Here is a 14479-nt window from a genome sequence, read left to right as displayed (position 1 = left end):
TGCGTTCACAAAAGAACGAGAGCTGAAGTTGCAGTTATTTAGGAGAAATGCTAGGATGTCCCTGTCCTTACAGAAAAGTAGACGGTGGCTTGGTCAATCTTCTCGCACCAGATGTTCAGATCAGAGTTTCGTAGGTATTTACAGGCACTTTCTATGTCACCAGCCCTTCATACTCCTAACTGCTCTTATTGTCATGTTCTATTTGTAGAATACAATTTTTCCTTCAGCATAAACTGGAAAGTTTTAATCTTTGGTAAATGACTAAAAAAGAGAGAGATACATACCTTGCCATTTATCTTTCATGATTCGTTAGATAGCTCCAATGTTAAATTGATTATTGTTAATCACGAATTGGGCAAGATATGTTAGAAAGCATCCTACCAGCAACAAAGATGGTTGTACGCGGTTGTACGAAAAAATTAATAGAGCTTGTAGGTCACCTCCAATAAGCCTTTGTCTTTTATATGGGTGCTTCTGTCAATAGGATGCTGAATTTCTGATGCCTCTAGCTTGTTCATTCAATAGCATGGCTAGGACAACTTAGTGACATCAACAACATTTACATCTGATGGAAAGCATGTCAAAAGCTGCCCCTCTCTTGCAGATTCCATGATCATGGAGGGATGATTGTTGAAGGGTGGTCAAGGCAGATGGAACCACCATCCCCACTCCTTGTTGGAGGGTGGATAATTCGTTGTTGCGAAGAACGGAAATCAAACTGTATTTCAATTCAGCAACCATTTTCTGGCATAGTATGCTTTTTCAGAAATAAGGGGCACTGCCGTTGAGTTGGCTGTCACAGAGGCCTCAATTTTATACTCATATACTGCAGTGTTTACCGTAGGTTGCCTTCCTTTCTTGTATGCATTTTTTTTTCTGTTTATTTTGAGAAACAATGGTTTGTATATACAGGATTAGCGAGGCTGGGACTGTCATTTTTTACTTGTAGTTGTTAGCTGCCCATGAAAAGCTGTACTCTTGCCGAAAGCGCAGCTGATTTTTTTACTCAACAGCAGTGTGAGAAGGATCTTTATGTGAACTCTATGTATGACTTTTCTAGATGAAATTGCAAAAACAAAATCCATTCCAGAATCAACATTCACTAATGTTGCCAAGCTGTATGAAGCATGCCTTTTATAGCTGTTGTCTAATACTCCTGACATGTGTTCCTTCTCTGTTCTCATAAACAATCTAGAAACTTGCATTCATTCTCCTCAAATAGGTCATGCATTTATTTTTTAAACAATATGTATATGTGCCAAACTTTGAATGGTAACTTATGCACTTTGCCTCAACTCAAAAGTCCAAACGAGCTTATACATTCTGCTGTTGCAGGTTGAATACCAGTGCACCATCAGTCTACCACTGCGCTGGGCCTGTCAAAATCCATTTTGTTTGCAATGACTGTATTTTATTAAGTAATTTGTCTTCTAATTCACCCATGCCGTCTGTTTGCAATCGCTAGAAACCAGTACTCCCTCAGTTTTGTGTAATTATTATTTATTTTATTGTGACTTGATTTATTGTTAAATGTTATTTAAGCATGACTTAAAATTTTTATAGTTGCACAAAAATTTTAAATAAGATGAATGATCAAATGTCAAAAGTTAACGGGGCGCTATGTATTATAAAAACAGTGGTAGTAGTTAATTAGTTTGTTTCTCATAATAAAATTTGACAGGCAAGGTAACATGATGACAGATCTATGGGGTCGTTGGGAAGCACTAGATCGGTATGCATAATTAAACATGCTACTCTGTCTCACTGTTTATAGGGTAAATTTGGTCCTGCCATTACCAAATCAAATCGCTGTACTGGAAAAATGCTACTAATAAAGTAGAAATAGTGTGGGTACCACTGGTACTTACGTAAATTAAAAATATGCCATCACCGTCAATATTTCCAACAAAGCCCGTCCAAGCAACAAACCTCTTTGAATAAAATAAAAAGAAAAAAAAACATCTTCTCCGATCTACGCCTCGCTGCCGCACGGCCCCTCCCCTCCTAGTGCCTACCGCTGGTGTCGGCGCTTCCCCCTACCATAGCAGGATCGGCCCTTCCCGCACCGACCACCTCGAGTTATCTCGAGAAGTGCCTAACCCCTACTCTTATCAACATCAGATTCCGGATAAAGAGAAGGGCCGCCTACGGATTGGCAGGAAGAGATCCGGCGGTGGTCAGAGGAAGCTTGGTGGGAGTGGATCCGGCATTGACCGGAGAAGGCATGACGGGAGGGGATTTGGCGGTGGCATGGAGAGGTGAGACGGGAGGATAGTTGGCAACTTTTTTTTTTGTTACGCCACTAATCACGATCCGGCATCTAACTCTTTGCAGTGATTTGGAGTCGCCAACCACCTCGATGCAAACATATCTAAATCAAGATGGGTTTGGAAGATTAAAATCGGCTAGTGCAGCCGATTTAGATAAAATAGGGATAAACACCTGTCTTTTGGGTGAAATAGAAGGTTTTTAGGAGAAACCTATGAAGAGAATTCACACTCTCGCAACGAGGATAGACGGCTTGATTAGGTTGTGTTGCATTCTTTTTATGGCTCACTCAGTTTCACAACTTGTTTGTCTCCTTGAATATATTTTCCTATCCTTGGCTGGTGCTTCTTGGACAATTGGATTTTATTCTGAACTGACTGTGGCATATATCTAAAGGCCCAAACAGATCGGATAAAAATCTGATCCACTCCAAATTTGTATGAAATCAGGATATGGTATGGGTTTATGAAAATCTGGTAGATAAAAATGCAGATTTAGATAGTATGGTGCGGACTCGGGTGTAGATGTGGTATCCATAAAATCCTATTGATGAGGATTATCCAATAGGTTCTTTGCCAAATAAATCAAAATTGTTAGCTCACGTAACCACTCTATCTATTTCATACAACATGAGTTGGCCCATCCAATAGTCCAATTTATCAATTAAGATGGACTCCTCGGTATGAGGCTCTCACTGTCTCATCTCACGGTTGCACAGCCGCCGCCACACACTGATACAACGCAAGGACACAGTGAACCACGAGGGACGCCCTTTAGGCCCTTCCCTTCCCACTTCCTAATCTCTGATATAACACTACTACCGAATCGATTTTTCAGGATGAGACTCCTTTTAGGTTGCAGGTGGACCATAACTGCTCCCGCATGCAAAAATCGATCCCCCATTCATGGTTCAAGAACCGCACATGCGAAAATCAATTTTTGTAGGCGGGTCTCTTAACAGGCCCGCATATGGACCTTTTAAGAAGCCCACATGTGAAAACACCCTACTCCTTTTTTCTCCCCTTCTCTTCCCCCCGCACCCCATTATAAGTCTCCCCACTCCTCCTGTCCACCATTCCTTTTCTCCCGTGTCCACCACTCCTATCTCCACTCCACCTCCCATTCCTCTCCATCTCCTCCCACTCCCTCTCCTCTCGACAAGGCGACGACGGGTGAGAGTGGTGGCGGGTCTAGCGGCGTGGGATGGGTGGGAGCGATCGGTGCTGGAGGGATCCGGCGGCAGACAGGAGCGGTGGGCAACAGCGGCCGGTGGTGGAGGGGGGAGAACAACGGGTATGGATTCAGTGATGAGGAGTTCATTGGGGGTGGATCTTATGGCGTGAGGCTCGGGCTCCGTCAGTGATGGGCAAGGGCGGCAGGCTCGGGCTTGGGACCGGGCGGCGGCAGGCTCGAGCTCGGACTATGAGCTCGAGCTTAGTCTCCGGCGGCGGCAGCAGCGACAGAAGGGGCGGATCCGGTGCCCCCTCCCCCTCTTGTGTAGATCCTGCCGTCTCTCCACACCCCACTCGCCCAGATCTGCCGACGGCTTCGAGTGATGATCACGATGACAACAATGATGAGGACGATGACGACGGTGGCGACAAGTCGACGACAGCTTCTGGATTCTAGGGTTAGGTTTTCGGGGCTAAGGGAAATTGATTTTTGGAGTTTTTATTTATTTATTATTTGCGATTTTTCATGTTCGCAACCGGACGGCTTAAGCATGGATGCAGTTGCTCTCCCCGCATGCAAAAATCCGATTTTCGCAGACACCTAGGTGCATGCGGGTGGCCTAGCTGCCTTCGAAAATTGGTTTTGATGGCATGCAAAAGTCGATTTTGTAGTAGTGTATGTTCCAGCCTAGTGATGATGTGAGATCCAATGTGATGATGATGACAAACAACTTGATGTTGTATTGATTGCATATATACGCAACAGTCGACAATTTTAATCTATTTCCGAGCTGAGTTCTAATCGACTCAGCACCATTTCCATCATCCGGGATTATTTGCTCTCCATATGCATATTCACACCATCTGCACCTAATCTAAATCCGCTTTAAAATATGGTATAGGATTTGGTATAACCACTATTCATTTGAATATGTAGGATCGCACAAGATCAAACAAACCTACTTGAGGGGGTTGAATGGTAGGGAAAACCAAAAACCCAAAAATGTTTTGCGGAATTAAAGATTAACCTCAAACGGAGTAGACGTCGAAGCACTATCGCTGTCGGTCGAACCGCTCACCAGCCACCGGTCAGACCGCCCGAACACCTGCGGTCAGACCGCTGCTATCCCACCGGTCAGACCGCGTGCACACCTGCGGTTAGACCGTCGGGACCCAGAAACACCGGTAGATGACAAGCTCGAAGATGTTGATTGGAACTTTTCGACTTTATTGCATCAAGTAGTGTTTACAAAGTGCACCAACAGCAGTTCTTACCAAAATCTCGAACTAAACTCGACACCCTAAATTTCTCTCAACTCAAGTCTCTCTAAAATCGATACCGGGAGGCCTCATCGTCCCTTTCTATTTATACATGAGGTAGGTTGTGCAAAGCCCACGAATCTAACGCAATTTAGGACTCCTAACCCACGTAGGAAACCCTCTCTTGCAAGTATCCAACTCATCTCTTTCCTTATCTCAATCAATCTTCCCGAATTCGGACTCCCTTCCAAATTCGACTCCTCTTTCCATACGTACACAATCCCTCTTGTATACCATATGAATTTCTTCATCACCAAGTGCATTGTTCTCTAACCTTTAGTATCCCGCATGATTTCTTGATCTCTAGACATCAACTTCTCTCAAGTCAACTCTGATCTATCACCGGCAACACTCTCCCGAGGCCTCAAGCAACATATGCACATGCAACAACCATGAAACCATATTCTGAGCACAAGTTCGTCCCAATTAACTTGACTCACATTAGTATAACAATAGTATCCATATGTATAGAAACCATCTAGAAGCCAAATCCCTAAAAGAAACATCCAAATCCAACAAGATAACCCGAAACCGAACACGATCAGGATCCTGCCAGTCAGACCATCGGGTTGGCCAATCTGACCACTGCAATACCTGCGGTCTGACTAGCGGCACACAACCGATCTGACCGCAAGGGTCAACCGAAACTACAACCATCTATAAATTCTTCAAAATAACATTAGCAAACCACCAATATTTTTATCACAAAATCTAAATCAACTCCTTGATTTTACAGAATCTACTATGCTTTTGTTCCCTACATATGTCTAGAGGGCAAAGACATCAGCGAGGTCAAGTCAAGAAAGGCAAAAACAACCATTTATAGGGGAGAAATCATTATATCTACTAGGTTCGATACTATATATGGGTATTGTTAGCGAGATATTCATCGCATGGATATTGATTGAGAAATCAATGTTACAATATAGAGCCTAGCACTTGTCTTATCTCTATAATCAATTTATAAAAACCAATTAATACAAATAGAATCGGGAGATTGGCATTACGACTAGCTACGATGCGGGACAGCTAGACCGTGCATTGACAGGAGCCCGAATACACACGTGAAGGAAGGGAACTCAGTGGCATGTCCCAACAAGTCGAATCAAATGATATCCTCTAAAACCATGTTAGGTTAATTCCCAATTGAGAGAAATTAGAGGAGATTTATTTCACCTATTGTGATGTGAAATTATTCTCCCCTGCAATCCCTTTTAACCCTCTCCAAATCGAACAAGGTTTTAAAGATTTACGTTAGATTTGTTCATGCATCTACCTAGCTGTACCCCATAGGCAGGGGCAGATCCAATAAATGTATAGAAGGGGAGGGGGATTATCTGATTCCTCTTCTTCCACCCCCTGTACTCTTTCTTCTTTCATTTCTTCCCCTAACAGCACCTACGCTAAATCTGCCCCTGTCCATAGGCCCCTACCTTTCATTATTTCTTATCATGAGTTCATGACAGGCAAAATCTCTTTTAAATTCCTGGTAAACTTATTGTTGTAATCAACTTTTTTAGTCACAAGATACAAGTCAACTTTCTAATTATCCAGATGGAAAGTAACTAGCAAACCATTTTTTGAGATGCACAAAAAGACCATATACATTATTCAGCTAAACCTTTTCTTTTTTTTATATATTCCATCCCCTCACTCACACAACACAGTACACATTAACTAGACCACTGCATACCATCGATAACTACACATATATATAGACCCATGCAGGAATAATTCTTCCACATTTGACCTAGCTTTTCCATGGAACATTAGTACTAACTAACACTGCAACACATGTGTATTTGCTCACGCAAGAATTATTCCCTCCAACTTTGCATATGTACGCAATTGTGTATGCATGTAGCAATCCAATTTTCATATAGCTAGCTAGCTAGCTAACTTAGCTTGGTTGCTTGCTTGCTAGCACTGATCTTCCTCCATGCTCCGGGGAGTGATCTGGAAGAAGTGGTCCCAGGTGTAGCGGAAGCTGACGGTGGCCATGCTGGCGATCGGCCCGCCGCCGTTCACCAGGTAGTAGTCGCCGCCGTCGTCGGCGGCGCGGAACACGGCCGGGTCGACCTCCACCGTCGTCGCGAAGCCGCCGCCGTCGAGCCGGACGTCCCTGACGCTGCACCCGCACAGGTTCTTCACCTGCACCTCGAACACCGTGTCGCCGCCGCCGCCGGCCGCGGCCTCGCCGGTGTTGATGGTCTGCACATCGATGCTGCTCGACGCGGCGCAGCGATCGGCGCCATTTGTCCCTGATCATGACGACCGATCAAGCTCAATATCTTATTAATTCATGTTAACAATTTAGTATAGGAAAATGCATAATTAATTAGCTGGAAAGAAATAACTACTATTTGTCTTGCAATTATATATTCACATATATCAGATGTGCTTAGAAAGACTAATACTAGCTAACTCTAGAGGTTAGACAGGAATCATTCACTTGTGAAGATAAATGTCCCAATAAAGATGGATGATTATTTGTTATGCCATCTGTCATATATGTAAGTGGAAATAATTTTTACACTGGAATTTTGAAACATCAAAAGAAATTAAGAAACTTAATTAATTAATTTATACTAACAAGAAACTTCAATTAATTGTACTAACACATAATCTTTCTTTGTGTTACAAGATTTACCTTGAACGGAGATGACGATGAAGAGGAGAACAATGAGAAGGTTGAGAGGAGTAGCCATATATGTTCTTCCTTTGGGAGACCAAGCGAGCTAAGCTAGTGGGGTGTTAGCTTTGTATGTTGGTGATGACCTGGTTAATTTGTGATCAAGTTGTTGCACGGCCTTGTTCTATTTATAGAGACAGAGTTTAGGCCAGGATCAGGGGAGCTGGATTAGTAGGAATAATTAATCCGTCATAAAATATTGCAAGTATTTGGAGGTCGCTTTCTCGATTGTTCTTCCCATGCATTGACCCCAACTTGGAGATGACCTATGAACTTATAAAATGACTAGCCAGCACAGCACTAGTTTCCTCCTTTCCTTAACACACAAGTGCATCTCAATGCAGGCACAACACATGCATTGAAACTGGTGAAAGGGGCCAACAACATTGAAAGGTTACTTATACCTTGCTTGCAGATTATTTTTGGATTGCAAACTTTTTTCTTGAGAAGGATGATATTAATTTGCTGGTTACCCGGCTGGTCCGCTAATTATATATATAATGTTGTCTCATATCTTGTATTGTCGTCAAATTAGAACAACTGACATTTTTATTCATGGATTTTATGGAATTAATAACAAAGGAATATCATTTATAACAGCAGTTAGTGGCATTACTCAAGTCTTACTCATGAAACATACATTTGTTCAAAAACATAGTTTGACTAATCACAGCTAAAAATAGTCATATATATAACCTCTATGTTTAAACATGCCATAACCAAGGATGCATATGCCTTAGCATGCACTGCACTGGAATTGTCTATATAGTAACTGGAATCTTGGTCCACCGTCAAAGAGACAAAAAGAATGGTTTCACTCTTGCCTTTCTTTGGCGGAATTAACTAACATTTTTTCTTAACCACGAAGGAAGTACTTCATAATCAACCATTTTCTTTCGGCTCACAGCTCGTATATATGTGCATGCACGTTAATCAGATTAATTATCAGACTTTCGGTTCAGTATTTGTTCAAACACAAACAGAAAAAAAAAAGCTTCCTTATATTCTCCTTGGAGGCGAGAGGTAGAGATATTTGCAAGGACTAGTAAAACATTCTTCCTCTTGAAACTATCTAGCAAATGCTCACTTAACTAATTGGTTAATTTGCATGCAGTAGAACTATTTGCCGTGTGTATATATATATATACATACGTGTTCCGTGGATCAAATCTTACTAACATCTCCAAATCAATTTTAAAATTCGCTCCTAAATTTCGGTTAAAAGACGTATATCAACTCGGCGTTTAACTTTGGACTGAATCCTTAAGAGCTATGATTATGAAGAACGTGCTGTGTAAAACACGTACTAGGCGTGCATGGGAAGCATCGTCAGGCATGCATGCAATTAGGCAAAAGAGTGTTCTTGCAATGCTGTAAGGAACGAACAAACTAAAGCAAGAAAAGAAAAGTTGAACTAAAAAAATTCAAAGCTCACGGCATAAAACTAATAATCTTGTGTTTCGAAGCACAAGTTTACTTTATTTTCTTTTGTTGCGAGGGAGGTTGCTTCACTAGGCGTTTACAAGAAGCATAGACACTATATCAGCTGAATTGCATAGAAAGACTACAAGAGATATGTTAGAATCTGTTAGAATTTATACCTGGTTTCATATTTGTCTACTTACTCAAGACGCACTCATAGCACGGCAAATGTATCTTATAGACTTATACACACAAACTTTCAGCGCACATGCTGTACATACCAACTAGCAAATGCCATGAAAAATTCATAGAAAAAATTATGCATGTTCTTCCAATGGTACACTATACCTATGTGCAAAGTTTCATATTTAAACTTATTATATTTTAGCCTGAAAATACAAAATTATGACAGTTTTAATAATATAATTCAGTCAGAATTTTGTTCTTTTTCTACGACCAAATATAGTGAATTTGAATACAGACTTTAGACGTAGGTGTAGTACTATTAGAACTACGTATACAATATTTTCTAAAATTTTCGATAACATTTACCAGTTGACGTGCATAGGATAAGTTTCCCACGTGCGCACACATCAATGCACTCCTTGTATATTTTGTTACTTATATGCTCTCTCATATATTTGTTATTTAGGGGGTGTTTAGATTTAGGGGTGTAAAGTTTTGGCTTGTCACGTAAGGTATTATATAGGGTGTCGAATGGGGTATTCAGGCACTAATAAAAAAATAATTACAGAATCCATTAGTAAACCGCAAGACGAAATTATTAAGCCTAATAATCCTTCATTAGCAAATATTTACTGTAGCACTACATTATCAAATCATGAAACAATTAGGCTTAAAAGATACGTCTCGTAAATTAGTCACAATCAGTGCAATTAGTTATTTTTTAGCCTATGTAGATGTTCAAATATTTGATGTGATATGGTGAAAATTTTTTTCGTGGAATCTAAACAGGCCTTATTTCTATATAAGATAAGACTACTTGACTTGATATGTAAGTCACGTACTCTTATGTATATACGCTAAGCTATAGCGATATGTGATCAATTATTATCCGATACTGCTCCTATAGCTATAGTACCTCAACCACTTTTTTTAAAAAATGCACTCTGCCAATAATCGTTCTTGTAGAAATATATATCTTCAATATCCATCAATCGATTAGGTCGTCTAGCACTCTGCATGGTTGACGTACCGTCAACTGTTAGGAACCGAAATTTCCGTAGGAACGAATCTATATATGTATAGGACAAGGCAGTATACTGATTGAGAGTATATATGCTGATTCCTGACTAATACATAGCTCATTAGTTCTATTATTGAGACCACACTTCGTTTGTCATTCCGATTCCTGTACTGCACCTTTCGTCTTGGTCACACCTTTTTCTGAAGCAACAAGCATTAGCATATGATCCTGCATCATTATGCAGACGTAGATCATATCACATTTATCTTAAAGAATACGTAGATCAGCATATACTAGATTCTCCCGGCAGTTATAGCTGATTCAGTCCCAAATGATTCTTTGCGATCGGTATACACTTCCCAATTAATTGTGATCTCTTTGTAATGTGTATAGAGATGATATTTATATATATGTAGCATATGCAAAGGTTTCAAATATCTGAAATTTTGAGAAATATATTCCTTACACAAATGCTGAAATTTCATGGTTCTACCTCTTCCTTACGTACACAAACTACTCCTACGGTTCTATACCTCCACCATTTCTCCATTTTCCTCGTACATGTAGACCGACGTATAATACTGCTACTGGCAAAATAGAATATGGCTGAAATTACATATTTTAATTTAGAATTTCATTCGAAGTTTTCGGCAGAATTCTATTGGAGTCTCAGTTCCATACTTCCATTCCTACCGAGATTTTATTGCATTCAACCATTACCATTCCGTGCTATCGTTGACTCACTACTAAAAAACCATCATAGAAACCGGCCCCTTTTCCCACCTCCACACGATAAAAAAAGTAGAACCGACACATATAGTATCAGTATAGGTGTCGGTTGTACTTAAAAAACCGACACCTATAGTATAGATGCCGGTTTTTTAATAGAATCGGCACCTTTGAAAAAAACCGAGCCGGTCTCTTTTTACCACCCATAGCACATCCTTATCCACCCCACCAATACTATCGACATCCTTATCCATCCACCACACTGCGCCAGCCATCCCTCTCTCTCCCTCTCTGATTTCTCTTGCCCCTCCTCTCACATTGTGCCCGACGATGACGGAGTTGCGGCGGCAGCCGACGGAGAAGCTAGGATGGCGCGGAGGTCCTCGCCAACCCGGGGGCCCTTCCCCCTTCTCTCCTCCTCCAGGGCGGCTCAGTGGTGGAGAAGGCCGGCCGACGCGACGAGGAGGTGGCTCGGTGGAGAAGGCTAGCCGGGGCGGCGGCTGACGGCTAGAGGAGGCTCGCCCCTCTCGCCCTCCTCTGCTCGTGCTCGCGGCGGCGCAGGTGAGGTGGAGGCCGGCGCGGAGCACCTCGCCCCCCTTCCCTTCTCGTCCTGCACGGCGTGGGGTTGCGGCCGACGCGGCGAGGTAGTGGCGTGGTCGCTGGACCTCGCCGACCCCCTCTCTCCCGGGGGACCTCCCCCCTCCTCCAGCGCGGCGTTGGGTGGCAGCCGCCGTCACGGAGGCCGATGTGGCGGCGCGGAGGCGGGCACGGCAAGGTGGTGGTGTGGAGGCCGAGCGAGGTGGTGGTGGCGGCGGTGGTGTAGGTGCCATCGTTTTTTTAATTTTTTTTATAGTATAGGTGCCGGTTTTAGAACCGGCACCAATAAGATTGAGGCAAAGGTGCCGACCAATAGGTGCCGGCTGGAAAACTGGCACCTATAGCCAATTCCCAACCGGCACCTATAGAGGTTTCTGTACTAGTGACTATCTATACTGGACCAACTAGCAATTCTAACAAGATAAAGCAAAGCATGTAAGTATGTCACATACTCATCCACTAGCAATTATTACTATTCTAGAGTATCTGGAAACTTATGTGCAAGTATGACATATCATCTAGAGTATAATGTTTTAGAGCTCAACATATAATGATATCAAATTATCTTCCTTACATCATTTCTATAATATTTAGGGCCTCTTTGACTCGCAGGATTGAAAAAAACAGAGGGATCAGAAAAACACGGGATTCTAATCGGAATATAATTCAAGTATAAAACAGAGGATTGCAAAACGTTGAAAAAACACAGGAATGAGTGTTCGATTGGACCGCAAGAAAAACGAATTTCATAGGATTTGGAAAACCGCAATCCTTTGAATAAAATGGTCACATAGGAAAAATTCCTATAGTATTTGAATCATATGAAATTCCTTCTTAATTAAAATCTTTTGATTCAAAGGGACCCTTAACATATATTCGTACGTTCGAAAATCATGAAATGGTTAATGTGGGAGTTACAACAGCTAACTGGAATATAGAGAAAAAATTTCTCGCATCAAAACATTAAGAGGCCCCAAAGCTCGTAGGTTTCTTCAATAATTTGCTACTCCCTCTGTCCAAAACTATAGTTATTTCTAGTATTTAAAATTTATCTTAGGATATAACAACCTCTTTAATAATATACTCCCTCCGTTTCACAATGTAAGACTTTCTAACATTGTTCACATATATATAGATATTAATGAATCTAGAAATATAGATATGGACATTGCTTGAAAGTCTTACATTGTGAAACGGAGGAAGCATTTTTTAACCAATCACAACCTCTCACTTTTTAATTTTATCACTTTCTTACTACCTCCGTTTTTTAATAGATGAAACCATTGACTTATTCTCACATGTTTGACCATTCGTCTTATTTAAAAAATTTACGTAATTATAATTTATTTTGTTATGAGTTGTTTTATCACTTATATTACTTTAAGTGTGATTTATATCTTATACATTTGCATAAAATTTTTAAATAAGACGAATGGTTAAACATATGAGAAAAAGTCAACGGCGTCATCTATTAAAAAATAGAGGGAGTATTAAATACCTATATCCAGGGGCGGAGCTAGTGTATATTAGGGGGGGTGCCCAGGAACCCGGTCAAAAAATTTTTTTAGCTATATCTTATCTATTTTCACCATGTATGTGTCATGATCTCTGTGCGTTGGGTGCTGGTCACTGTGGCTGTTCGACAAATGAATTAGGGAGGAGTTCTAGACTTGCTAGTGTGTGGCCTGTTGGTGGGCCGTGTGTGTGTGGATACAGGTGTGCCGTGCTGGGCTGGCGGTGGCACCGTTGGCGTGTGTGGGTGTGGCATATGAGGGAGACTCGAGAACGATGTGAATTATGCGATAAGAGAAATACAATTTCCCCTCTTGCCAATTCTGTCTTCTTCTTCCTCTGTTCATCTCGTCTTCACGAAACTCCGACCACCGGCGAGACGCCGTGGAAAGTGCGGGTCGTATCATCTTGGTATCAGAGCCGGTCGAGACCGGGGCAATCTGGCGAGGAAGAAGGCGCAGCCTACCCTGACGGAGAGGATGGAGGCGGCGGAAGGTGAAGGCGAGGTGCTGAGCCAGCGGGTGTCGGATCTGACCATGAGCTTGAACAACATCTTGGGAAGTCTTCAAGGTATGGAGAAGTGGATCCCAAGTGTGGATGCAGGACTCAAGGAGCTGCACCATTCGATGGATGGATTGGCGGCGCAGGTCACCGTGCTGGAGTCCAAGCCATAAGCAACGGCGGCGGCAACAACAACCACCCCGCAGCTCAAGGAGCATCGCGTCGCCGATACACACCAGGGGGCTGCTTCTGGACCGTCCACTGGTCGGGAGCGAACCCTGGTCGGGGGTAAAGCACCGCATCCCATCACTCCAATTACTTTTGATTTTGGAGAAAATTCTGAGAGGGGTGGGGGAAATTCTGCTTTTAGTGTTCGATCTAATAGTCCTCGCCTCCCTAAGACTGATTTCCCCAAATTTGATGGAGATAATCCGAAACTTTAGAGGAAAAATTCTGAGAAGTATTTTGAGATGTATCAAGTTCCCTTCAATGCTTGGGCTTCATTTGCTACCCTTCATTTCACGGGAAATGCTGCCCTGTGGTTACAGACCTATGAGGCCTTACACTCTGTAGAAAACTGGACTGAACTTGTAGTAGCAGTGAATGAGAAATTTAGTAGAGATAAGTATCAACAGTGTCTAGAGGAATTAGGGAACCACAGACAGGTTGTGGATGTGGGAGAGTACTATAATAGATTTGAAGAACTTATGCATAGGGTGTTAGTTCACAACAGGTCTTATGATGAAACCTATTTTGTTACCAAGTTTGTTGGGGGGCTTAAAACTGACATTAAGATGGCTATTAAGTTGCATAGGCCTAGAACTGTTGATGTGGCTCTTTCTTTGGCCCAAACGCAGGAGGAGTTACTGCAAGAAGCAAACAACACCAGACCCCACTACAAGGGAAGTTACAAGGAGAGCTATAAGGCCACAACCAAGCCAGTATTGCAAGCCAAGGGAATTCTAGGCTCACATCCTAAAGAGCTTAAGAAGATGGAAGAGAAGCCAAAGTGGGAGGAAAGATATGACTCTCTTAAATCAGCTAGGAGGGCCCGGGGGG

General features: G+C 42.2%; 1 protein-coding gene across 1 annotated transcript; it reads right to left on the bottom strand.

Annotated features, from left to right (window-relative positions):
- Window positions 1–6358: 6358 nt before the first annotated feature.
- LOC127755417 (uncharacterized) lies at window positions 6359–7532 on the bottom strand. The gene is made up of 2 exons (XM_052281091.1): window positions 7411–7532; window positions 6359–7021 (listed from the first exon to the last, which is right to left on the bottom strand). The coding sequence occupies exons 1-2, from the start codon at window positions 7466–7468 to the stop codon at window positions 6681–6683; spliced, it is 399 nt and encodes a 132-aa protein (XP_052137051.1). The 5' UTR covers window positions 7469–7532; the 3' UTR covers window positions 6359–6680.
- Between the last annotated feature and the right edge of the window lie 6947 nt (window positions 7533–14479).

Source organism: Oryza glaberrima, chromosome 11 (genome assembly GCF_000147395.1).
Source record: "Oryza glaberrima chromosome 11, OglaRS2, whole genome shotgun sequence".
NCBI lineage: Eukaryota > Viridiplantae > Streptophyta > Magnoliopsida > Poales > Poaceae > Oryza > Oryza glaberrima.
The sequence above is the reverse complement of the archived record's forward strand: the minus strand, read 5'-3'. Positions and strand labels throughout refer to the sequence as shown.